Source organism: Furipterus horrens, unplaced genomic scaffold (assembly GCF_987537825.1).
Source record: "Furipterus horrens unplaced genomic scaffold, mFurHor1.1.pri manual_scaffold_13, whole genome shotgun sequence".
Lineage (NCBI taxonomy): Eukaryota > Metazoa > Chordata > Mammalia > Chiroptera > Furipteridae > Furipterus > Furipterus horrens.
The window spans coordinates 49,855,124-49,879,850 of record NW_028327183.1 but is presented as its reverse complement, the minus strand read 5'-3'; the positions used below and the strand labels follow the sequence as shown (position 1 = coordinate 49,879,850).

The following is a 24,727-nucleotide window of genomic DNA, read 5'->3' as shown; positions in this document are numbered from 1 at the left end:
GGGCCCGCCCCCTTCCCAAGCCGGGCAGGTGCTGGGTGACATCAGAGCCAGGCTCCCTCCTGGTGACGCGACGTGGCCCCGCCTCGCGCTGGACCGCGGAGGTAGCCGCACCTGAGAACTCTGAAGGGGACCGGGGATTCCTGTGCCCCCTCCCCAGCTTCCCGATTCCTGCGCCGCGCGGTGCGCCCAGGTAGTGCCGAGGATCTTCGGGAGAAGGGGGCGGCGACCCAAGCGCTTGGGTCTCGGGGGAATGTGGGTTGGGCGCTCGGATTCCTGGATCCGAGGAGGGGGGTTGGGGGCCAGGAATCCCAGTCGGAGTAAGGACGGCGCTGGGAGCCGGAACTCCTAGGTCTGGAGGGAGAAAGGCACGCGGGCCAGGACTCGGTCTGGGGGCTGGACTCCTGGGTCTGTTGGAGGGGGCGGGGGTTGGAATCCTGGGTCTGGGGATCCGGAATCCTGGGGCTGCGGGTCCAGAATCCTGGGTTTGCGAGAGGAGCCTGGGGGCCTGGTTCCTGGGTCTGAGAAAGAGGAGCCTGGGGTTTTAGACTTCTGGGCCTGAGGGAGGAGGGGGCTGGGAGCGCACATTTCTGGGTCTGGGGATGGAGGGGACTCCTGAGTACTAGCACTCTGCTGAGGTCAGAGGGCTGGATTCCAAGGGCCCCAACCCTTGCCCCAGGGGCGGATCCCTGGCTCCTTTTCATTTTCTAGCCCAGCAGTCTCTGCCCCTCCCAGGGCAGGTGCTTTCACCTGCCCTGGTGACAGTAATGAGCCGAGGCAGAGGCGTTCCTGCTGGCTGAAGAGGGTGGGGCTGCCTGAGGGGCTGGCGGCTGAGGCCTGCAGTCTGCCTGGTCAGCGCTGTTGTCAGTCCTCAGAATCAGTCCCCAGGCATCCGCCCCTCTGGCCTGGCTGCAGTGAGGTGAGGGGGCCTGAGCTCAGGGGGCTAAGGGAGGAGGAGGGGGCTGAGGGTTCAGATTCCTTGGTCCTGGGGGCCTGGGCTCCTGAGTCTGGAGGAGGAGGGTGCTGGGGGCCTGGACTCCTGGCTCTAGGAAGGGGACGATATAGGACTGGGTGATTGCAAAAACTCCCAAACCCTTCCTGGTCAAAGGCCGAGGGCTGGAGAGGAAGTGGGTGGAGTAGGGAAGGGTGCAGCGGGGGTAAAGTCCTGGGGATGGGGCTGGGATCTGGGTGGATCAGGGCCACGCAGGAGGCCTTGGCAGTTAGTTTGTGGCCTGGGAGGTGGTGAAACACCATCCGCTGGGGGTAGGGTCCTGCCGTCTGAGGGCAGGGTTCAAGGCCCGAGAGCATCAGGAGCAAGCGTCACTGTGGGCCAGGACTGCTGGCGCTGGGCTGTGAGGAGAGGGTCTAGGGGGCAGTGGGACGTGTGGCTTGGAGCCAGGTTTCCAGTGGGAAAGGCTCTGCAGGAAGGACAGGAGCCTGATGGGACCAGGTCTGAGGATGTCTCAAGAAGAGCTGGGTGTTTGGAGGGACTTCTCCAGGGGCATATTGGAGGTGCCAGGGGCCCGGAGGCCAGAGGCAGAAGCAGTAAGGTGGGGGAGACGGAAATGTTGGGGTGCTCCTGCACCGGTGTGGCCGGGCAGTGATGCGGGTGTCCGGGGCAGTGGAAAAGAATAGAGGAGCGGCCGTAAGGAGGGACAGGGAGAATGTTGTTCCTGATGGTGCTTAGGCTGTGGAGTTGCTGCGGTCTGTTCACTACTGGTCTGTGGCCCGCTGAGGGCGGGGAGGGGCTGAGTACCTTCTGGCTCACCTGGTGCCTCCATTACAGCTCACAGCTCACACCGGGTTGTGACCATCTGAGAGCAGATCACTCCACACCTCCAGCTCCTCCAGGCGGGGCCCTGTCTGACTCATCTCAGGGCCCCCAGCCTCCACGGCCTCAGGGAAGGCTGACTGAATGGAGGAGTGAATGAATGTGGCCTGTCTCCCCATTATACAGAGAAGGAAGCCGGGTCACAGGGAAGGGAGGCACTGTTGACTGAGGCAGGAGATTTGAGTCTGTGCTGCAGGCATCGTGTAGACCTGGTGTAGTCTGGGTACCTGAGTGACACACATCAGATTGACACCCTTTAGGTCTCCCATCTAGGGGGTCAACTTCCTCATCATGACCTACTCTGGCCCCCTTTGTCTCCAGTCTTACCTCGCCTGCCTCCTTCTCTCCTTCCATCACTAGAATCCAGCCTCCCTGGCCTCTCACAATGCCACAGACATACAGGAACACTCCTGCCTCAGGGCCTTTGCACTGACTATTATCCCAGCCTGAAATGCTTTTCCTCCCGATATTCCCATAGTTTGCTCCCTTAATTTCCCTCAGTTTTTTTTTTTCAAATGCCACATCAGAGAGGCCTTTCCTGTCCACTCCAATTAAAACTGCAACACCACTCAATGCTAATATCCACTGTTCCCTGCCTTATTTTTCTCCTTGGCATTTCTCATCATTTAACATACTATATAATTATTTATCTTTTTATCTGTCTCCTGGGATTACAGCAGCACTAGGCAATAGAAACATAATGCAAGCCAAATGTATAATTTAAATTTTTCTAGTAGCCACATTAACATTTTTTAAAGTAAAAATTAATGTTAATGCTATAATTTAATTCAATATGTCCAGCATATTATTGCAATATGTCATCAAATAGAAATCTGGTGTGTATCTTAAACTTAGAACCCATCTTCATTTGAAGTCTTTATTTCAAGTGCCCAGTAGCTACATGAGGCTGTTTATATTTAAATTTAAAGTTGAATGCAATTAAAAATTTATTCCTTAGTCCTACTTGCCACATTTCTTTTTTTCTTTTTAATGTTCTTTTTATTGATTATAGAAAGAGAGCAAGGGAGGGAGAGAGAAAGGGAGAGAAACATCTTGCACGCACCCCAACCAGGACCGCACCCGCAACCTGGGCATGTGCCCTGACTGGGAATCAAACTCACGACCTTTCAGTTTTTGGAAGGATGCTCCAACCAACTCAGCCACACCGGTCAGGGCCCACTTGCCACGTTTCAAGTGCCCAGCAGCCACACGGTGCTGTGGCTTCGTATTGGACAGCGCAGGGGTCTTTTTCGGGCTTGTTCACGGCTGTATGACCAGAGCCTTGAACAGTGCCGGGCTCACAGCCTGGCTTACTACATACCTGTTGAATGAGTGGGTAGAGAGGCGAATGGATGAAATGAGAAAAGAGATCCCTGGACCCATTTTGCAGAACTATGAAAAGAGGTCTGGTGAAGAAAGACAAAGGGGACTGCCTGGGGGATTTGGGGTGGGAATGGAGCCCCGCTTGACCTCCATTCTCTTCTCTTCCCCTGCAGACCATGGCCGCAGTGACCATGACCATGCCCGGGAGGAAGGTGCCACCCAGGCCGGGCCCGGTGCCCGAGGCGGCCCAGCCGTTCCTGTTCGCACCGTTGGGGCCCAGCGCAGGTGCGGGGCCTGGGGGCTCCGGCACCTCCCCGCAGGTGGAGTGGACCGCTCGGCGCCTGGTGTGGGTGCCTTCGGAGCTGCACGGGTTCGAGGCGGCGGCGCTGCTAGATGAGGGCGAGGAGGAGGCGGAGGTGGAGCTGGCAGAGAGCGGGCGCCGGCTGCGCTTGCCCCGCGACCAGATCCAGCGCATGAACCCGCCCAAGTTCAGCAAGGCCGAGGACATGGCCGAGCTGACGTGCCTCAATGAGGCCTCGGTGCTGCACAACCTCCGTGAGCGCTACTACTCCGGCCTCATCTACGTGAGTGGCCTCCTGCCCGGGAGGGCATCGGCGATGGGGAGCGGGTGTCAGCGTCCTGACTTGAAGGGGCTGTGTACTGTCTTTATCCCACCTCGTGTGACTATTCCCACACTTAGTCGCCAAGTTATATTTATTTATTTATTTTAATTGTATTTATTTATTTTTAGAGAGAAGGGAAGGGAGGGAGAAAGAGAGGGAGAGAGATCAATGTGTGGTTGCCTCTCCCATGCCCCCAACTGGGGGCCTGGCCCGCAACCCAGGCATGTGCCCTGACTGGGAATCGAACCGATGACCCTTTGGTTTGCAGGCCGGCGCTCAATCCACTGAGCCACACCAGCCAGGGCTGTTGCCAAATTATAAATTAATGGATTACCAGGACTACCTCAGACCCCATCGGGGGTGCCCCATAAAAGTACCTTATTATTTTCCTAAAGTATAAAAACATTCTGAATTCTTAACTATGATACATGGAGCATGTTTTGAGAAAGGGATCTGGGTCTGTAATAATAATTAGTGAGAACACTGAGTATGGAAAACCACAAGCTCTGGGATAAATGCCTTCCATGTATTAATTGATTTCCTCTTACCTTATACAAGTAGAGTCTATCATTATCCCCATTTTATCTAAAAGGAAACTGAGGCCCAGAGAGATTTAGTAACAATACAAACTAACATTTATTAAGCATATACTAGGCACTCTAAAATATATTGTCTCATGGGGGTGGGTGAAATAAAATGATTGTAGCAGATTATAATTAAGTAACACATTATTTCAAGGAGATAAAAAACGAATGAGAACACATCACTTACATAAAGACTATATATGGTCCTGGTACATCTGCACAATTATAAAGCATTTTATAGATAAAGAAACTGAGGCACAGAAAGGTCAAGTTCCTTGGCCAAGGTCACCCAGTTGGATGGGGCAGACCCTGGTCCAGCTCCGGGCTCTCCCATTTTGCTATGGTGCCTCTTAAGATTGAGATGGGATCGACGGTGGTGAGGTTGGCTGAGGTAGCCCGTCTCTTAAGCAGGCAGTATCTCTCACGTTACATAATCTTTACAGCAAACAGAAGAAATAGGATAGCGGTTCTAACCCCGCCTTCATGTTAGGATTATCTGGGGAGTTTTTTTAAAAATACCAACACCTGCGTTCCATGCCCGCACATATAAATCAGGCTCTCTGGGGTGTTACAGGGTATTTGTTTTGTTTTGTTTTGTTTTTTATCCTCACTGGAGGATAATTTTTTAAAGTGATTTGAGAGAGAGAGGAAGGGAGAGAGAGAAACATCGATGTTGGTGAGAAACATCGATCAGTTGCCATTTGTACAAGCCCCGACTGGGGATCCAACCCACGATCTTTTGGTGTATGGGACGGTGCTCCAACCAACTGAGCCACCCAGCCAGGGCGGGTATTTGGTATTTTTAATAAGCTTCCAGGGTGGTTCTAATGGGCAGCCAAAGCGTTATTAAGAGCAAACAGGATTAGAGATTGACAAGGAATGTCAGCAATAATAATGAAAAAATAATAACAGTGGGTGGCTGGCAAATATTTGTTGAGCACTTATGATGTTCCAAGTACTGTTCTAAGTGCTGCATGTGGGCTATCAGCTCACCTCCAGGCCAGGGACTGTTGTTATCACCTGATGTTCAGGAATGTTAAGTGACTTGGGTCCCAGGTCACAGGGACATGAAGGAGTCTGGCCAGGATTTGAATGCAGGCAGCTGGCCCCAGAGTTAGGCTCCAAACATCAGTTTGGAGCCTGGGGCCTCACTCATAAAAATACCTAACTAAAAGCCAAAAAAGCAAAGTTCTGGTTTTCTATTTAAAATAACTACGAAACCTCAATGAGCGTAATAAAAACATTTCAATAAATGATGTGATATATAAAGAAATGAAAGTAAGTCAACTGGCCCCAATATTCAAATATTCAAATTTGTGACCCTGTTAAGGGTCACAAAGCACAAGATGTGAATATTTGTGTGAGTTCTGACCCCTGTTTGGGAAGGAGGAGGCAGGCTGTGAGAGGGCCAGTGGCCGGCTCAGGGCCCCTCGGCTAGTGGTGGCAGATGTGGGGTTTGACCCTGTCTGACCCTGGATGGGGTTGGCACCTCCTCCGGGCTACACAGGCCCCGTGGGTGTCTCAATCGCCTTTGTAGGTCCTGGGAAAGAGGCCATTCCTCTGGGCCTCACCAAAGGCAGGGAGATCGGAGGGACCCCTAAAACACTGAACTACTCTTTACCTTTTAACAAATACTCTGAACCCTCACAGCAACCTTGCAAGGTGTCTGCCATTACCCCCATTCTTCAGGTGGGGAAGCTGAACCTCGGAGAGGGGCCAGGACTTGACCAAGGCCCCAGAGCTAGGAACTGGCTAAGCTGGGATTTGAACCCAGATTATCTGATTCCAGACCCCACATCTTATCTCCTGCAATAGGAAGATAATTGGGAAAGTTCAGGGGAAAAAGTGGTGAGGCCTAAGCTAAGGCTGTGGCCCAGGAACCAGTGGCCTGACAAGTGGAAGTGAAATGGAAGATTCTGGAAACACAGATGGGAAGCGAATTGGCACTTAGTGAGGGCCTGATTTCTTATTGGGTTTCTTATTGGGTGCTGTTCTAAACTTCTTTCCAATGCGATCTTTTCTTTTCTTTTTTTTTTTTAAAGATTTTATTTAGTTGTTTTTAGAGAGGGGAAGGGAGGGAGAAAGAGAGGGAGAGAAACATCAATGTGTGGTTGCCTCTTGCGCGCCCCCAACTAGGGGCCTGGCCCGCAACCCAGGCATGTGCCCTGACTGGGAATCGAACCTGCAACCCTCTGGTTTACAGGCCGGCGGCGCTCAATCCACTGACCCACACCAGCCAGGCCTCCAGTGTGATCATGTTGACCCACTTCTACATATGGCCGTGAGGTAGTTTGAGGAGGGGAAGTGTTGGTCCAGCATTAGTTAACAGCTAATGTATTATGTGCGCTTGGTGTTCCAGGGTCCATGCTGAGCCCTGTATGTGCAACATGAACTTGGGATAGCTTCTAGCATCTGCATGTGGGAGCACTGTTCCCATCCCCATTTGATGAGAAAACGAGACTCAGATAGGTTACAGTGCCTGCTGAAACCACCCAGCTAGATGTTATACGTGCGATTCAAGCTGTGCCCAGGGGCCCGTGATGGATACATATTTGTTTTGTTTTTGTTTTTTAAGATTTTATTTACTTATTTTTAGACAGAGGGGAAGGGAGGGAGAAAGAAAGGGAGAGAAACCTTGGTGTGTGAGAGATACATCAACTGGTTGCCTCTCACATGCCCCCAATGGGGGACCTGGCCTGCAACCCAGGTATGCACTGTGACTGGGAATCAAACCGGCGACCTTTTGGTTCGCAGGCTGGCACTCAATCCACTGAGCCACACCAGGCATGGCCATATTTGTTGACTGATCACTGGTGATGGGAAGGCAGTGTTGTCCAGAGGCAAGTGGGGCTTCCAGGGCACCAGAAATCTGGTTTCTGCTATTTAATAAGCTATTAGGCCTTGAATCACTCTGAGTCACTGTCCTTCACTGAGAAGCTTGGGGCAGGGAGGAACCTGCTTTTATTTATTTATTTTTAAGATTTTATTTATCTGTTTTTAGAGAGGGGGAGGGAGAGAGAAAGAGGGAAAGAGAAACATCAGTGTGAGAGAGAAATGTTGATTGTTGCCTCTCGTACACCCCAACCCGGGATGGAACCCGAAACCCAGGCATGTACCCTGATTGGGAATCAAACCGGCGACCGTTTGCTTTGCAGGATGACGCCCAACCCACTGAGCCACTCCGGTCAGGGCAAGGCATCCAGTTGTTGAGCAGTTGTGATGCTCCCTGCTCTGGGGGACACTGCGGGCCTTCACTTTTAGAATTCTTCTAGGGGATGATGTTAAAAGCCCCATTTTCCAGGGCTGGAGACTGAGGCTCAGACAGGACACATCCCCTGTGTGAAGTCACACAGCTAGAATCCCAGGCTGCCGTGGCTTTGAAGTCTGAGCAAGCTCTCAGCTCCCAGGTGGGATGGGTCCTTGGGAGTCTCAGGACCCATATTTAGAGCGCCTTTATGGGCCCCGCCTTGGGCCGGCTGGTTTTTATTCTTTATCTCCCTTAATCCCCACAGCTGCTGTAATGAAGTGGGGAGTGTCGTTCCCGGTTTCTCGAGGAGGAAACTGAGACTAGGGAGAGTCGCGGGGCTAAGTGGGGCCGCGTGGGTCTGCCTTTAGTGTCCCCAGTGCTGGAACAGCTACTCTGGACCCTTCCAACAGGTTTCCCCAGCTGTGCTCCGGGCACCCGGCTGTCCCCAACCCTCTCTGGGTGCACCAGCCTCTGCACGATGCCCCCTGGCCTTGGCAGCCAGCTCAGGTTCCTGCCGGGGTGTCGCCCAGGAGACGAGGTGTGGCTGGCAGGATGGGGCAGGGGCAGTGGGATCCTCCGCCCGCCCGCCCGCCGGGAGTGCGGGCCGGCGCGCCAGCAGCCATGAGATACCCTCCCAGGGAATGTGGTCCGGCTGCCCCGCCCTCTGAGAGCCGGGGGCGGAGCTCCCCGGAGCACCCAGCAAACCGGTTGCTCCGCTCCCTGCTGGCCACCCACCCTCCCACCGTTAAAAGGTTGGCACCTGGGAGCCCGGCAGCCCGTGGCGGTGGCCACACCCTGCTCTGCTCGGGAAGCACAAGCTGTCAGGGAGCCAAAAGCAGTCCTAACTAGTCACTGGCCGGGTGCCTAACCAGCTGAGTAGCTGGCTCGGTAGCTCACTGGTTTAATAGTTAACTCTCTAAGCCACTAAGCAGCTACCTCGCTGGCTAGTTGAGCCGGCTAACTGCAGCTAGTTAGCTCTCTGGGTTGGTTTAGCTAGGTAACCAGCTAGCAATCTAGTTGTCTAACTACCTCTTCCTGTCCTGAGTGTGTGTTGTCTGCCTGGTGCTCTGGATCAGCTGGAAGAGTTCTTAAATGGTCCCACCTTCCTGAAGCCAGGCCCAGCGGGTGTGTGGACAGATTCAGGAAGTCCATGAACTTGGACGCAAAGGCATATTACATCTTAAATTCCGCGTGCCTAGAACCTGCCATTGGGCATTTCCTCCAGGAAGAGCAGACCCCAACTGTGAGAACCAGTGGTATAATAGACCATCGACAATATGCCTGTTGTACGCAACAACATATTGAGATGTCATGTTTTTATATTCACATTCTAAATTTATATGTCATCATAGATGGCACTTAGGGGCTTATGTGATCCAATTTGTCTCAGCAGTCCCTGCGAGTCTGCTATTAATAGACACCACGGAATATTCCTGTCGTGTTTCAGTTGCTGCTGGCACTGCGCGCGCTCTTCCCGGGATATTCCGTGGGCATCCGAGCGAGTACGTGGAAATATTCCTCTTCCGCCCCGTTCGATGCCAGCAGTTCTCGCCGGGTTTCCTGTCACTTGATAATGTTTTGGAGACCGTGCCCTACCCTTACACTGAGAGTGTCAGGAATCCACTTCAGGAACATGGGTTCGGTTCATTTCCAGTCCGTGCCCTTATAAAGAAAGCTGCAGCGATGAAGTGCTTCCCAGACAAGGTGAAGCTAAAGGAGTGCATCACCAAGCCCTTATTATATGAAATGTCAAAGGGGCTTGTTTAAGAAAAAAGATCAAAACTATGAACATTAAAATGACAACAAACTCACAACTATCAACAACTGAATCTAAAAAACAAAAACAAACTAAGCAAACAACCAGAATAGGAACAGAATCATAGGTATGGAGATCATTTGAAAGGCTATCAGCTGGGAGGGGAAAGGGGAGAAATGGGGAAATGGTGCAGGGTTGAGAAGCAGAAGTGGTGGGTACAAAATAGACAGGGGGATGTTAAGAATAGTATAGGAATTGAGCGCCGGTCTATGAACCAAATGGTTGCCGGTTCGATTCCCAGTCAGGGCACAGGCCTGAGTTGTGGGCCAGGTCCCCAGTTGGGGGCGCACAAGAGGCAACCACAGAACTGATGTTTCTCTCCCACTCTTCCTCCCTTCCTTACCCTTTTTCTAAAAATAAATAAATAAAATCATTTTAAAAAGGATAATTATCAATATAAAATAAAGAAAATAGTTTTTTTTAAAAGAAGAAGAATATAGGAAAGGAAGAAGTCAAAGAACTTATATGCATGACCCATGGGCATGAACTAAGGGGAGAATTGCTGGAGGGAAGGGGGGTACCAGGCGGAGGGGGGCAAAGGGAGGAAAGGGGGGAAAATGGGACAACTGTAATAGCATAATCAATAAAATAGACTTAAAAAAAAAAGAATCTGCAGTAGGTGTGTTGGCCCGTGGCCCTTCCGTGGTGAATGAGTCCAGGGCTGACAGGCTGTGACCCGAGTCTGCTGGTTCTCAGGGTGAACCCTGCCCCACACAGCACCTCTGAGCAGTTTGGAAGGATTCTTTCCTGCCATCAGCCTGAAAATGTTTGTAACGAATGTTCGAATCGACGTTGTCAGGCGTCCTCGGCAACCGTGGCGGACCTCCTTGTGCGGGGCACGAGCTGCCCAGCTGTGGACCCCCTCGGGCCGCAGGCCAGCGGGTGAGACCCTCCCCCTTCTTGTCCCCTGCAGACGTACTCGGGCCTTTTCTGTGTGGTCATCAACCCGTACAAGCAGCTCCCCATCTACACGGAGTCCATCGTGGAGATGTACCGGGGCAAGAAACGCCACGAAGTGCCTCCCCACGTGTATGCAGTGACGGAGGGCGCCTACCGAAGCATGCTCCAGGGTGAGTGCGGGGCGGGGGCTGCGGGGGGCGGCCCTTCGGGGGGCGGGGCTGGGGATCGGGGTCAGAGGACAGGTCCAGGATTTCAGACTCCAGGAGGCTTCTCTTGCGGGGCGGGAGGGAACGCAATGGCAGGCTCAGTGGATGAGGCTCCGGTCCTGCGTCAGGCCCCTTTCTATCTGCCTCTGTGTTCCCTCTTCTCTCAGCAAGGACCAGTTGGGAGCCAATGGGTGCCAGGCTTGTGCCAAAATTTCTCTTGAGACAGTGATTCTTAGAGTCTCCATTCATTCATTCAACATTTATGTTTTTGACACAATCTGCATTGTCATGGGGTGAATAGCAGCCCCTTGCGGGTGGGCAGATGGGGTTGCTGTGTCCAACTGGGCAGGTGGTGGCACTGTCTGTTAAAGGGGCCGCCATTCACGCCGTGACAACAGGAAGCAGTCCTGATGACGTTACTCACATGTAACATACATGGTGCACTCGTTATATCATCTATTTTAATACATATTTTGTATATATTAAAATGTATGTTAAACAGCCCTGGCCGGGTGGCTCAGCTGGTTTGAGCATTGTCCCGTACACCAAAAGTTTGAGGCTCTGAACCTCGGTCAGGGCACACACCTAGGTTGTGGGTCCGATCACTGGTCTGGGCGTGCACAGGAGGCAACCGATTGACGTTTCTCTCTCACACCAGTGTTTCTCTCTCTGCCCTTCTCTCTGCCCCTCCCTCCCTCTCTCTCTCTCTCTCTCCCCCTCTCTCACTAAAATCAATAAATATATCTTCAGGTGAGGATTTTAAAAAATCAAATGTTTTAAAATGTACACCTTACTGTCATGTGACATAATAGTATGAGCAGTATATTTATATTGTACGTATTAAACTTATAGCATGTAATATATGCTACGTTTCTAAGGTATGCTATGATAATATATTTATATCGTATGATGGGGGGGCTCTCAGAGTGCAGCCCCCCAACCAGCAGCATTGGCGGCACCAGGGAACTTTCAGAAATTCACACTTGGGCCCCAGACCTGCTGAGCCAGAAACTCTGGGGGAGGTTCAGCAGTCGGTGGTCTCACAAGATCCCCTCCCTGCCCAGGTCCTTCTGTGAACCCTGATGCACACTTGCTGGTCTGATAGACAATCTATAACATATCTATTTTATGCAGCAGAACATATTTAGATGTCACATTTTTATATTCACATTATAAATTTATACTTAATCGTAGGTAACACTTATTTGGTTATATAATCTAGTTTGGGATACATTGATTTGTATAATTTTCAGTTGTTATTTATCCCAGTTATTATATCTTAAGAATAAAGGTACAATAAAGTAAGGGTGAGTGCCTACTCCACGCCAAGGGCTTTTTATGGATTACCATATTTAACCCTACAGCAACCCCATGAGGCAGGTGAGCTCATCTCCCTGGCTTCCAGATGGGGACACTGAGGCACGGAGCAGTGCAGGCAATACCCAAGGTCCCACTGGTGGGTGGGTGGCTGAAGTGGGATTTGAACCCAGAGTCCTTGACCGCTGCTTCCCTGCGGTCCAGGATCGTGCTCTCCTGTCTTTGGAGCTCATGCTCAGCACAGCGCAGTGGCTCCAACTGAAGCCTGATGAATGAATTTCATGCCATTTAGCTGAAGTTTATTGTTTTCTCAAGTGAGGAAACTGAGGCTCAGAGAGGGACAGCTGCTTTCCCAGGGTCACACAGCAAGCAGGAAGCCGAGTTGGGTTGGGTATTAGAATCCAGGAGGATCACGCATCAAAACCAAAGCTTTCCCTTAGCCCCTGGGGAATGATTTTGAAATGGGAGTAGCCAGCATAAGGAGCCAAGGTCCTTCAGAAGAGACCATCCCAGGTGACATGTTCCCTTCTGTCCCCTGCAGATCGTGAGGATCAGTCCATTCTCTGCACGTGAGTAATCCTGAAGGGATTCCTGGTGGAGGTGGGGTCTGAGCTGGGTGTGGCTCTCCTTGGAATGGGCAGGGGTTTACCTGAAATCATTGCTAATCCCTCTTTGCTAACTCCTCTTACTTCCCCTTGTTCCCCCCCCCATAGTGGGGAGTCTGGAGCCGGGAAAACAGAAAACACCAAGAAAGTCATCCAATACCTTGCCCATGTGGCATCATCACCGAAGGGCAGGAAGGAGCCGGGTGTACCGGTAAATGACCTGCCTTGCACATGCTCTAGACCCTGCCACCAGCAATGCCCCCTCCATCTCAGGCTCTGTATTCCCCATAACTCCCCGCCTCCCTCATGGGGGAACCTAGTTGTGGGTCTTCTCCTGGCTTCCCATGCTGCTTGTGCACCTATGTGCCTGATATAGTGCTAGAGGCAGTGATAGGTGGACAATAAATGCAAGGCCCAGTTCATGGCCTTGTTGGCCTTTGGAACAACACCAGGCACATAGTAGGTGCTTACATTCCTGAGCACCTACTATGTGTCAGGCCTGATTTAGGTACCTGCAATGCCCTGGTTGGCTTTATAAGTGGGCATTTATATAGTGCTTGCCCCTTTGCTCACATTGATTTAACACTCCAGTGAGGTGGGCATTGTTTTCCTATGTTAAAAAATAAACTGAAGGCACGGCTTGAGTGAGTTGATTTCAGATGTCATATGCCCAGCAAGGGCTAGAGTGGATTCAGACCCAGGCATTATGGTCCCCCCAGATCCCCCCACTCCACATGCTTCGTCTCTCCTCGTCATCCCTACCCCTTCCCTGGCCACTACCCGAGACCACCAGTTCACCTGTGTGTCTGTCCACGTTTCATGTGCTGTGTCCTGGTCCATGTCCTGGTCCGTGTCTCGTGTCCCGTGATTTCCTCAGGCCTCCACCAGCGCCATGTCTTATGTGAGTAGCAGGGAATCACCCTAATGCCACCCAGATCACCCCAACTCATGGTCTTTCTGGCATACAGGGCCCAAGGCACTGGTGGGCACACCCGCCAGGGACCCACACTGACGCTTATGGTGGTCCTACTAAGTGTACACCAGACCCTGCACTGTCATTTAATGCAACCCTACTGTGTGTACACTGGGCTACCCACAGTTGTTTTTGGCAGCCCTGCTGCATACACACACCCAGGGTTTGTGCTGTCACTTAGTGTGGTCCTACTGTATGTATACAGATCCCAGTCTGCACTGCTACTTACATTAGCTTTACTGTGTGTGTGCAGACTGGCCATAGATACCAACATGAAATAACTCAGAGACCAAAAGTACCACTTATTGCTAATCTGCGAAATGTTTGTAGGTGGGGCCCATAGACCCCATGAATTCACACAACCCAGAGACTCACGCTGCCATTTACTTCAGGCCCTCAGCTCAGGCTAGTCTCTGAGGGCTTACAGAGAGATTTAAAAAATAGTCCATGCCTTAGAGAGCCTGGCTAGGAAGGAGGAAAAGAAAACTGCAATTTAGTGAGCACGTACTATGTTCCTGGCTCTGACATCAAGATGGCTGTGGGGAAGTTTAAAGTAAGATCCCTACCCATAGGGAAGGAAACTATCATTTCTTGAGTGCCTATAATGTGCCAGTTTGAAACACTTTATATAGGTGGTATAGATTTTTCCTTAATTCTGCAAGTAATGCATGAGTACATATTCACTGTAACAACAACAAAAATAATCAGATAAAGTGAAATTCCTTTCTCTCAGTGCTCCTTCATTGGAGTGCCTTATACTGTTGATATTTTGGTGTGTATCCTTGCAGAACTTCCTCTAAATGTTTACAAACACGTATAATATACCTATAGAAATGCACATCTTATTTGGTGGCGTTTTTCTCCTTGATGTATTTTTTTTGTCAATGGCATCACATTATAGGTATTATTCTGCAAAAAAATTTTTTGTTTGTTTTACTTTGTTTCCACTCAACATTTGAGCTTGGAGATGTTTCCTTGTTCCCTTCACAATAGACTGGCAGGCACCACCTGGATACAGGGAAGTAGGCACACACCCAGATAAACAAAGGTCCCTCGCACACACATTCAATCAGCTGTAACCAGACCCCAGCCTCCTGCCCATGTTCTCACTGAGGCGCCATCTCCTCCCCCCCAATCCCCCCCGCGCAGGGCGAATTGGAGCGGCAGCTTCTTCAAGCCAACCCCATCTTGGAGGCCTTCGGCAATGCCAAGACTGTGAAGAATGACAACTCCTCCCGATTTGTGAGTGCTGAGTGAGGGCAGAGCCCGGCTACATGGGGAGGGGGCAGGCAACATGCGTGCGTCTACTGAGGGAGGAGGGGCCAGGGGGCTGGGGGCTTGGGTCCTGAGGAGAGAAGCCAAAGGGGCCTGGACCTTGGATTCCCCAGGGAGCCCCCTGCTGAGACCCCCGTGATTGGGGTGATGGGAAAGAGAAAGGCAAGAGGCAGTGCTGGCTCTGGGAGGGGTGAGTGGGGGAGTGAGTTGCTCTTCAAACCCTCTGGAGGAAGCGGACCCTCAGCTCAGCCCCCCACCCCACCCCCTTACCTCCCAGGGCAAATTCATCCGCATCAACTTTGACGTTGCTGGGTACATTGTGGGCGCCAACATCGAGACCTGTATCCTTCAGGGCCCTGACGCTGCCTGGGGGGACGAGGGGCAGCGGCCAAGGACGGAGGCTCTCGGGGGTCACGCTGCTTACAGGAAACAGGGGTCTGAACACACAGGGGACCCTGGCTCCTGCTGCTCAGGAACGGTGCCTCAGTTTCCCCTCCGTGGAAGGGGAAAGGTCCCAGAACCTTGGGAAGAAAGGGACAGAGACAGCACCTGTACCTGGAAGGAAGAGGGCAGGGGCTTCTGCTACCTTTTTTTTTTTTTTTACAATTTTTAAAAAGATTTTAGTTATTTGTAGAGAGAGGGGAAGAGTGAGAGAAAGAGAGGGAGAGAAGCATCACTGTGTGGTTGCCTCTCACACGCCCTCAACTGGGGACCTGGCCCGCAACCCAGGCACGTGCCCTGACTGGGAATCGAACCAGCGACCCTTTGGTTCATAGGCTGGTGCTCAATCCACTGAGCCACACCAGCCAGGGCTCCACTGCTTTTATCAGAAAGCCAGCACAGCCTTGCTAAGGGGCAGTGGGTTGGGGTTCCCTGGACCCTCCTCAGGTTCATTGATTCACTCAGAGGACTCACGGGCCTCACCTTATAGTCCTACTCACATCAGAATTCATCGTGCGAAAGGACACAGCACTGTCAGCAGAGGGGAGGCGCGTGGGCTCAAGTCCAGGGGAATCCAGCGCAGCGCCCAGAGCTCTCTCCCCGTGGAGTCACACGGGACACGCTAATGTTCCCGGCCAAGAGGTGTGACAACACATGGTGTGTTCCAGGGAAGCTCATCAGCGACTCGGCACCCAGGGTTTTTCCTGGGGGCTGGTCCCCAGTCAGCAGCCCCTGCCTGGAACACACCAACACCCCAGGCTCCCCAAAGGAAAGCAGGTGTTCCGCAGAAGCCAGGTAATTTTGTACAGCGTAGGCTCAGGGAGCCCCTCCTGCAATGCGGGTCCCCAGAACCCAGCCCAGGGCAGGCTCAGGCCTGCTGCGCGCACACCGTTCTGCACAGGCGGCCTGCGAGCTCGGTAGGAACTTACAAGGGAGACGGCGGGAGCTCCCAGAGTGCAGAGCGGACAAATTGTGCAGACCTGGGCCCCAAGCCAGCTCAGCGCTTTGAGGCTGCTGGGACAATGGGCACGTGACGAGACCTCTCTGTGCCTCAGTCTCCTGCTCCGTGGAAGGGGAAGGACCACAGAACCCGCCCAAGAAGGAAGGGTTTAGAGGACAATGTGGGTCAAATTCTTAGCACGACCCGCACCACGTAGTACGCACTCAATAACAAGCTCTGGTTATTAAAAATTAATGATTGGACTGAATTAACCATGTCCTTACTGATGTTAATATTATTGATTAATAATTATTCGTCATAATGTTAACGATATTAATAAGAAACTATATCCCCATCCCTGAGGGTGTCTGGTAAACTCGCTGTGTTCTGAAGTCTGAGGAAGGTTGGGAGGCCCAGGGTCCCCTGCAGTCCCCACAGTCCCCGAGGCCCACGGCTTCGCTGCATCGTGGCTGCTGCGCACGTGGGTTCTGAGAGCTCAGCGCCCTTCCCGCCCCACCTCCTCTTTTTATCTTCACACTTGTCTTCTCCACCTGCATGTGAACGTTTTCTCCCGTGCACGCCCCCTACACACCTCTATCTGCCCCCGCTGGGCACAGCTGTCTCTGCCTCCTGGCCTGGCACCCAGGGGTGGACAGGTGCTGCCCCCAGGCCAATCTGATAGGCCTCAGGCTCCACCAGAACACCCCCAGCACCCCACATGTCCTGAGGGTTTCCAGTGCACCTGGTGGGTCCTGGGACCGCTCAGCTCCTCCTCTGCGCCCACGAGGCAGGTGCCCTGGATCGCACAGGTTGTGTGTGCTTTCCCCATCCCTCCCTGCCTGAGGGACCCTCTCCGCCTGCTCCGCATTTGCCCAGCAGGTTAGTGACCCCACGGCTTTAAGTCGATGGGCCTCAGTTTGCAGCCCATTGTGGGCCAGGCTCTGCGTTACGAGTGTCACGCAAAATTATGGCATGGAGGTGCAAAGGAGTTATTGGCCGTTTTGTTTACTCTGAAGTGTGTCACCAATTTCAGCGCATGAACAAGTCATGTGACTTTCCTAGGAGGGAGGAGCCAATAGCCTCAATATCTATACAGGGAAACTGAGGCTGGGAGGGTAACTGACCGGTGGAGATACTGTTTTTTTAATTTTTATTTTAATATTTTATTTATTTATAGAGAGAGGGGAAGGGAGGGAGAAAGAGAGGGAGAGAAACATCCATCAGTTTCCTCTCGCACGTCCCCAACTGGGGACCTGGCGAGCAACCCAGGCACGTGCCCTAACTAGGAATTGAACCAGTGACCCCACTGAGCCACACCAGCCGGGGCAGGAGATATTCTTGCTATAGCTCACTTACCCCACAGCAACTCACTGATGGGTGTTGTGATCAGGCCCCTTGCACAGATGGGGAATCTGAGGCACAAGTGCTTAAGTGACATGCTCAAGGCCACTCCTCTGGTTAGTGGCAAGGTCACCGGGCTGGGCTGTGAAGGACTTCACTGCATTATGGGATAGCAGGGGGTCAGAATGGATCGAGGGGGTCAGGCGGGGTCCCGTCCCTCCCCTCTTCTGCACCTTGACTCACCTGCACCCAGACCTGCTGGAGAAGTCGCGGGCCATCCGCCAGGCCAAGGACGAGTGCAGCTTCCACATCTTCTACCAGCTGCTGGGCGGCGCCGGAGAGCAGCTCAAGGGTCAGTGTTGCTGCTGAGGGGCGCGGGGGGCACACGGACCTCTGGCTTCTCTGGGTCCCCAGGGGATGAAGTGGGAGGGGCTTGTATGTGTGAGGCTCCTGCTGGGTAGTGGATTCTGTAGCCTCCTGGATCCCGCTGCCCCTGGTTCCTGCCCCCTCACCACTTTTGCCAACAGGGAGTCTGGCCACCCACCCCGCCCCACCCCCGCTGCCCCCCGGCCTGTGCTGCTGGGTGGGTTCTGCTGCCCTCTGGTCCTGCTGCTGTCTCCTGGGTCTTGACCACACTGGCCATGTGGCCACGTGGCTCCTGTTCACGCTTCTGTCTCTTGTGCTCACTCCAGCGGGTGTGACTCCAGCGTCCGCTGCCTCGCGGGTCCCTGTGGTCCTGTCTGTGTGGCTTCGCGGCTCCCCTCCTGCCTGCTGGCTACGGACAGTGGCCCCGCTGCCCTGTGGCTCCCTCTCCTCTGGCTCCTGCCACCCTGTCACTTGGGCCTCCTCCTGGCCCCTCCTCACCCAGGGTCCTGCTCACGGTGGCTTCTGAGCCCGCCTGCCCTCTGCTGCCCCACAGCTTCCGCTCACTCGGGCACCCTCGGGCCCGTGGCTTCTGCTGCAGCAGCTCCTGCCTGCTCTGGGCAATTCCAGGACTTGAGAATCTCTATGGAAGGAGGGAAGATCAAAGGCCTAATAAATGCTAATCACCCACTCCACGCCCAGCACTTCCACTGAGCCCATGAGGAAAGGATCCTCGCTCATTTAGCAGAAGAGGAGCCAGAGGTTCCCAGTGGGGATGTGACTCACCTGGGGTGGGCTCCGAGGAAGCCGGGATGTGAGTCTGACTCCACCGTTCACCCTTGACCATGGCCTCCGCCCTTTGCCCCTACAGCTGACCTCCTCCTGGAGCCGGGCTCCCACTACCGCTTCCTCACCAACGGGCCAGCGTCCTCCCCGGGCCAGGAGCGGGAGCTCTTCCAGGAGACCCTGGAGTCCCTGCGGGTCCTGGGATTCACCCACGAGGAGATCACCTGTGAGTGAGCCCTGTGCCCCGCGCAGCGTTGGGGTGGGCTCTGTGTGGGTAGGGCGGGGGACCAGGTCAGCTGTACCCTACTTTATTTGCTCAGGCGTTTATTGGGCAAGTCCTGTGTGTGGACACGGGGGCCACAGCAGGAAATGACACCGGTAAGCGTCCCTGTCTGGGGGAGACTGACTAAATGAGCACCACGACCCAGATAGATAAGGAATTCTGTGGTCTGTGCGGAGGTGACAAATGTTGAGGAGAAAAATAGAATAAGGAATGGGGACGCGAAGGGTCAGCTTTAGGTAGGGAATCAGGAGGGGCCCACTGGGATGGTGATGTTTGAGCAAAGGCCTGGGGGAGCTCAGTGAGTGAGCACAGGTGATACAGGGGAAGGGCCTTTCAGGCAGGGGAACAGCCTGTGCAAAGGCCCTGAGGCAGGAAAGGCACAGCAGGTTTGAGGCATTGAACCTTTGGTCTAGTATGTGACAGAGGAGAGTGAGGGGTGAAGCTGCAGAGGCAGGCGGGGCCTCCAATTCCAGCCTGAGGGGCTGGGACTTTGTCCTGGGGGTGCTGGGAGCAGGGCAGGGGTGTGGCTCCGGGCCATGTGGAGGATGGACTGGCGGCCAGGAGGAGGCTGAGGTGAGGGTGCGGGGAGGAAGGTGTTGGTCTGGGCTGAGCGGCCCTGGTGTGAAATACCCAGATCCTCAGCCCGGGCTCTGTTGGTTTGCCTCTGACCTTGTCACCGCACAGGACGCTTTCACAATAGCCCTGGTGCAGAGCTCTGTTTGTTCGTTCACTAGGGCCAATGTCACAAGGCACCCCACGCCGAGCCCCTCGCATGGCAGGAAGTGACAATGGTCTCCCAGGTCTGGGGGCCCGCAGTCTGAGATCAGGGTGTGGGCAGGCGTGGCTGCTCCTGGGAGAATCTGTCCCCCTGCCTCTCCCCTGGCCTCTGGTGGTTTCCTGGCAACCCTCCCAGTTCCTGGCCGTGTAGACGCATCACCTGATCTCCACCTTCGTGTTCAGGTGGCGTTTGCCCCGTGTGCACACCTGTGTGCCCAGTGTCCACCTGTGATAGTGACGCCCGTCATGCTTGGTTTGGGGCCACCAGTACAACCTCATCTTAACTAAAACGATTATGTCTGCCATGACCCACTGCCCACATAAGGTCATGTTTGGAGGGGTCCTGGGGTTAGGACTTCAACATATCTTTTTCTGGGGGAGGGGTGTGTGATTCAGCCTATAACAGGCGCACAGAGGTCGACCTCAGTCTGTTTTCTGGCGGCAGCCTGACGTTTTGTCGTTTGCGTGCACTGTGATTTTTCTCACTGGTCCCATGGAGAAAGACCCGGATTTCCAGATCTGAGCAGGGCCAGGGCCGGTCTCGTTCTCTGGGCCCTGCCACTGCCAGAGGCCCTGGGAGCTGTTGCTGGTGGCTCTGGGGCCCAAGTGGAAAGGCTGCAAACAGAGCGCCAGCTTGGCTGTCTACCCGGCCACAAACTGGCGGCCTCCTTGGGCGTATTGACACAGGGTCCCAGGCCTCCCCTGCCGGGTTTCCCAACCACGGTTGCATAATCCCCACGCCTGCCTGTCGCCGCTCTGCTCCCTGGGCAACTGGCAGACAAAGTCAGATGGTGAGGGGCTGGGCCTCGCAGCCTGGCCCCTCAGATTCCACCTGGCCTCCTGACACATGTCACCTTAAATAGCCCTCAGGCATAACGTATGACATGCAAACATGACCGAGGGTTGTCCTGGGAGAACCAAGTCTCCTAAAGCCCCACCCCCTCGAGCCCTAATTTCTCACTGTTAGGCTTCCTACATCACCTTTGAGAAATTTTAGACGAGATAGGAAAGATGCACATTATTATTGTTATTATTACTATTTTTTTTATAAGGACAGGCATTTTCTAACTTCAGGGCTGATGCTCAGCTATCCTGGTGATTCAAATGTTAATATATTTCCTACTGATTTAAAATTTCCTGCACAGCAGCTGCCCCATGCAGGCTCTACCTCCTGACCTTCCTTCCAGCATCACCCACTCGCGAGTGAAGACCACCTGACACATCAGGCCCTGGGTTGGGTCCCAGGCGGCACTGCGGTTACTCAGCTCATCACCCAGTGCTCGAGAACTTTGTTCCCCACTTTCCCTACCAGACACTAGATTTTGGGCATCATTCTGTTTCAGTCTGTATAGATGAGCTTTAGTCTTTTTTGTGGCTGTGTGAGTTTTCATTGTTAGGTGAACTAGGAGTCTTGTTTCCAAACCCTGTTCCTTGCAGACAGACTCTTAGGGTGATTCCAGCCCCTTGCTATGGGAATGGCCAGAAAATGCCTTGACTCTCCATGTACTCAGGTCTTTGTGCTCACGGGTGAACAGAACTGTGGGAGCAATTCTTAGAAAAGAAATGGTGGATCCAAAGAGAGGTGCAACTTCTGTATTTATCCAGCTTAAATTAACTGCCTTATTGAGATATAATTGAAACATCAAACCATTGACCTGTTTAAAGTGTACAAGTCAGTGGCTTTTAGCATATTTACAGAGTTGTGCGTCCATCACCACCATCAATTTTATTTTATTTTTTTATATACAGTCTCTTTTTTTTTAAGAGATTTTATTTATTTATTTTTAGAGAGAGGGGAAGGGAGGGAGAAAGAGAGGGAGAGAAACATCAATGTGTGCTTGCCTCTCGTGCGCCCCCAACTGGAGACCTGGCTGGAGATGCGACCCACAACCCAGGCATGTGCCCTGACTGGGAATTGAACTGGCGAACCCTTTGGTTTGCAGGCCAGCGTTCAATCCACTGAGCCACACCAGCCAGGGCACCGCCATCAATTTGAGAACGCTATCAGTGGCCCAAGGAGAGAACGTGCACCCTTAGCTGTCACCCGTGGGTTTGCCCTGCCAGCCCCTGGCAGCCATTCATGGGCTTCTTGTCTCTATGGATTTGCCCATCTTGGACCTTCCCTATAAATGGAATCATATGAGAGGAAGGCCTTCGTGGCTGGCTTCTTTCACTCAGCCTGGTGTTTCATGCTTCATCCATGAGGTAGCATGTATCAGAGCTTCATTCCTTTTTATTGCTGAATCATTTTGATTTTTATCTTTTTATTACTGGAAACTTTAAACACATACGAAAGTAGAGAGTAGAGGGTAATGACCCCCTGGACACCTGATCCAATAATTAATTACCCACTCGTGGCTTTCTGGGTTTCACCTCTAATCCCACCCTCCACTCGCCCAAGCAAGCCCCACCCACCTTGTGAATTTTAATTGTAGACAATCTACCTCGTCACCGTCCAGAAGGTGGCGCTAGTTTCCTGTCCCCTGAGCCTCTGTTTCCTCCACCTGCGCCTTCTTGGGAGCTTTTTGGCTTTTGCTGGTGTGATAGGTGGATCAAGTCATTATGGTTGATTTTGTGTTTCATTTTCAAGGAGTGGAGCCAGGAGGTCACCTTTTCATAGACCTTCCTTTTGACAAAAGGAGATGGAGGTTCAGGGAGGTGGGCACCTGCCAGGGACTTACCCCGACTGATCAGCAGGTACTGACTCCAAGGCCAGTCCTGGATTCTTCCCAGACAGGCAGGTGGGCACCTCTGGGTCACCCCTGGAAGCCAGGGTGGCAGGGCAGAGAGTGTTGGGGGCCAGCCCAGGCAGGACCTCCATTGTCCATCTGCCTGCATGGCGCCATTAATGCTACGTCAGAGGCTGAGCCGGAGCCTGACCTCCAGGGAAGCAGGTTTCCCCTCACCTGAGGCAGGAGCAGCTTTGCCAGCCCCAGGCCTCCACAGGCCGGGGCTTGCTTACCATCGGCTGGTCTGAAGTCAGCAGCGAGAGCCAACTGCCAACTCCTCAGGCATCAGGTTCATCTTAGTGCTTGGCACCAGCGCAGGCTCCTAAGCCAACTGTAAAAAGCTATTTTAAAGGCCACGGAGGGGGGTGGTGAAGACAGGAGCTATGATGTCAGTGGAGATGGAGAGGAAAAATTAATATTTGTTTGCACACCCAGCTTGCCCTGCAAACTATACCAACTTTTTTTTTTAGATAGAATTTACATACCATAGAATTTGCTGTTTGTAAAGTGTACAGTTTAGTTTGTAGTATAGTTATAAGGTTGTGCACTACAATCTCTCTAATTCCAGGAACTGTGTCCTGTTTTAACAGTAATTTTTTTTTTTTTTCTGTACTAGGCCTTACATTTCAAAAGGTATGAAACTGAAAAAGACGAAAAGGTGTATAATCATTCAAGTGTCCCCAGCTCCCAGGAGGCCACATCTGTTATCGGTTTCTTGTGTGTCCTTCAGAGCAAGGCCTGTCCAAGCCCTCAGGCCAGTGACATCCCCTTTTGTTTTCAGGGTATTTTTTAAAAAACTTTTTTATTTTGAATAATTTCAGGTTTACAGAAAAGAATGCAGGAACACACACTCTTCTCCCAGATTCCCCAGTTGCCACATGTGCTTTATCCTCTTTTCTTTCTAATTACTGAGCCGTGTGAAAATAGGGGCGTAGATGAGGTGCCCTTTTGCCTTTTGTATTAGCTTCCTAAAGCGGCTGCCACAAAGGACCATAAACTCAGTGGCTTGAAACAACACACGTTTATTCTCTTAGAGTTCTGAAGTTGAAATTCCAAAATCAGTCTTAGTAGACAAAAATCAGGGTTTTTTCTGGAGGGTCCGGTGAGAGTCCATTTTCTTGCCTTTTCCAGCTTCCAGAGGCTGCGCGAATTCCTTGGCATGTGGCGCCTTCCTCTGTCTTCAGAGAGAATCGCTAACCTCTGCTCACATGGCTTCTCCCTTTAAAAAAAAAAAAAAGATTTTATTTATTTTTAGAGGGGAAGGGAAGGAGAAAGAGAGGGGGAGAAACATCAATGTATGGTTGCCTCTCGCACGCCCCCAGCTGGGGACCTGGCCTGCAACCCGGGCATGTGCCCTGACCCAGAATCAAACTGGCACGACCTTTTGCTCTGCCAGACAACACCTAACCCAATGAGCTACACCGGTCAGGGCAGCTCCTCGGTTTTGTAATGACCTTTATGATTACATTCAGCACCCACCTCGATAATCTAGGCTAGTCTCCCACCTCACAATCCTTAATTTGGTTATGCCAGACAGTCCATTTTGCTCTGCAAGGTGACCCTCACAGGTTCCAGGAATTCAGATGTGGGCATCTTAGCATTATTCAGCTACCACCCCCCGAATCTGTCCGTGTGTATTTCCTAAGAACATTGGTACAGTCACAGCACAGTATTCTCATCAGGAAGTTAACATTGCCACGATTAGTACTATTTTCTAATCCCAAAACCACATTATCCCAATAACGTCTTTTATACAAAAAAAAAGTTTTTCACAGACCATATGCCAATATGGCATATGTGCTTTCTAGCAAAGAAAAAACGTTTTTTTAAGTTATGTGTGTGCTCGCGCGTGCACACACACGCACGCACACACACACACACTTCCCCAGTCCGGGATCACAGGTTGAGTTTAGTCATCACATTTCCGTCTCTATCCGTCTGGCCCCGTTCCTGAGTCTGCCTTTATCGTTCATGACCTTGACACTTTTGAAGATTACAGACCAGTTGTTTTGTCTCAAACTTGGGTGTGTTTCCTCACGATTAGATTCGGTTACACATTTTTGGCAGGAGTATCCCGGGAGGGTACACCCCCCTCACCTCTGCGCCACCCTCTTTCTCTAAGTAAACTGCGTAGCAGGGTAGCGCAGGCACCAAAAATTGCGCCATAGACTGTAAGCGTCTAGCTCAGGACCTCGGCCAGGGAACGCCGGGTATAACCGGCCCCTTCCCATCACCGGCACCCCCTGAATGTAACCATTATTCTGGGGTCTGACAACATGGAGTTGTGTCGCCCGTTCTTGAATTTGGTACAGACAGACCCATACCGTATGCACACTGGTGTCTGGCTTCTTCCACGCAACCCTGTGATTG

At 52.4% G+C, this 24,727-nt stretch overlaps 1 protein-coding gene across 1 annotated transcript in view; it reads left to right on the top strand.

The window, feature by feature from the left end:
• The first annotated feature begins 59 nt into the window (after positions 1-59).
• Positions 60-24,727, top strand: part of LOC149995122 (myosin-14-like) — a 70,416-nt gene continuing 45,748 nt past the window's right edge. Inside the window, exons 1-10 of the mRNA XM_090260554.1 lie at positions 60-190; positions 3,325-3,735; positions 10,335-10,491; positions 12,386-12,413; positions 12,558-12,660; positions 13,327-13,350; positions 14,572-14,664; positions 14,975-15,038; positions 17,673-17,771; positions 18,654-18,794. Coding sequence (XP_090116680.1) covers positions 3,328-3,735; positions 10,335-10,491; positions 12,386-12,413; positions 12,558-12,660; positions 13,327-13,350; positions 14,572-14,664; positions 14,975-15,038; positions 17,673-17,771; positions 18,654-18,794 — 1,117 coding nt within the window. The 5' untranslated portion in view covers positions 60-190; positions 3,325-3,327. The remainder of the gene's footprint in view (positions 191-3,324; positions 3,736-10,334; positions 10,492-12,385; positions 12,414-12,557; positions 12,661-13,326; positions 13,351-14,571; positions 14,665-14,974; positions 15,039-17,672; positions 17,772-18,653; positions 18,795-24,727) is intronic.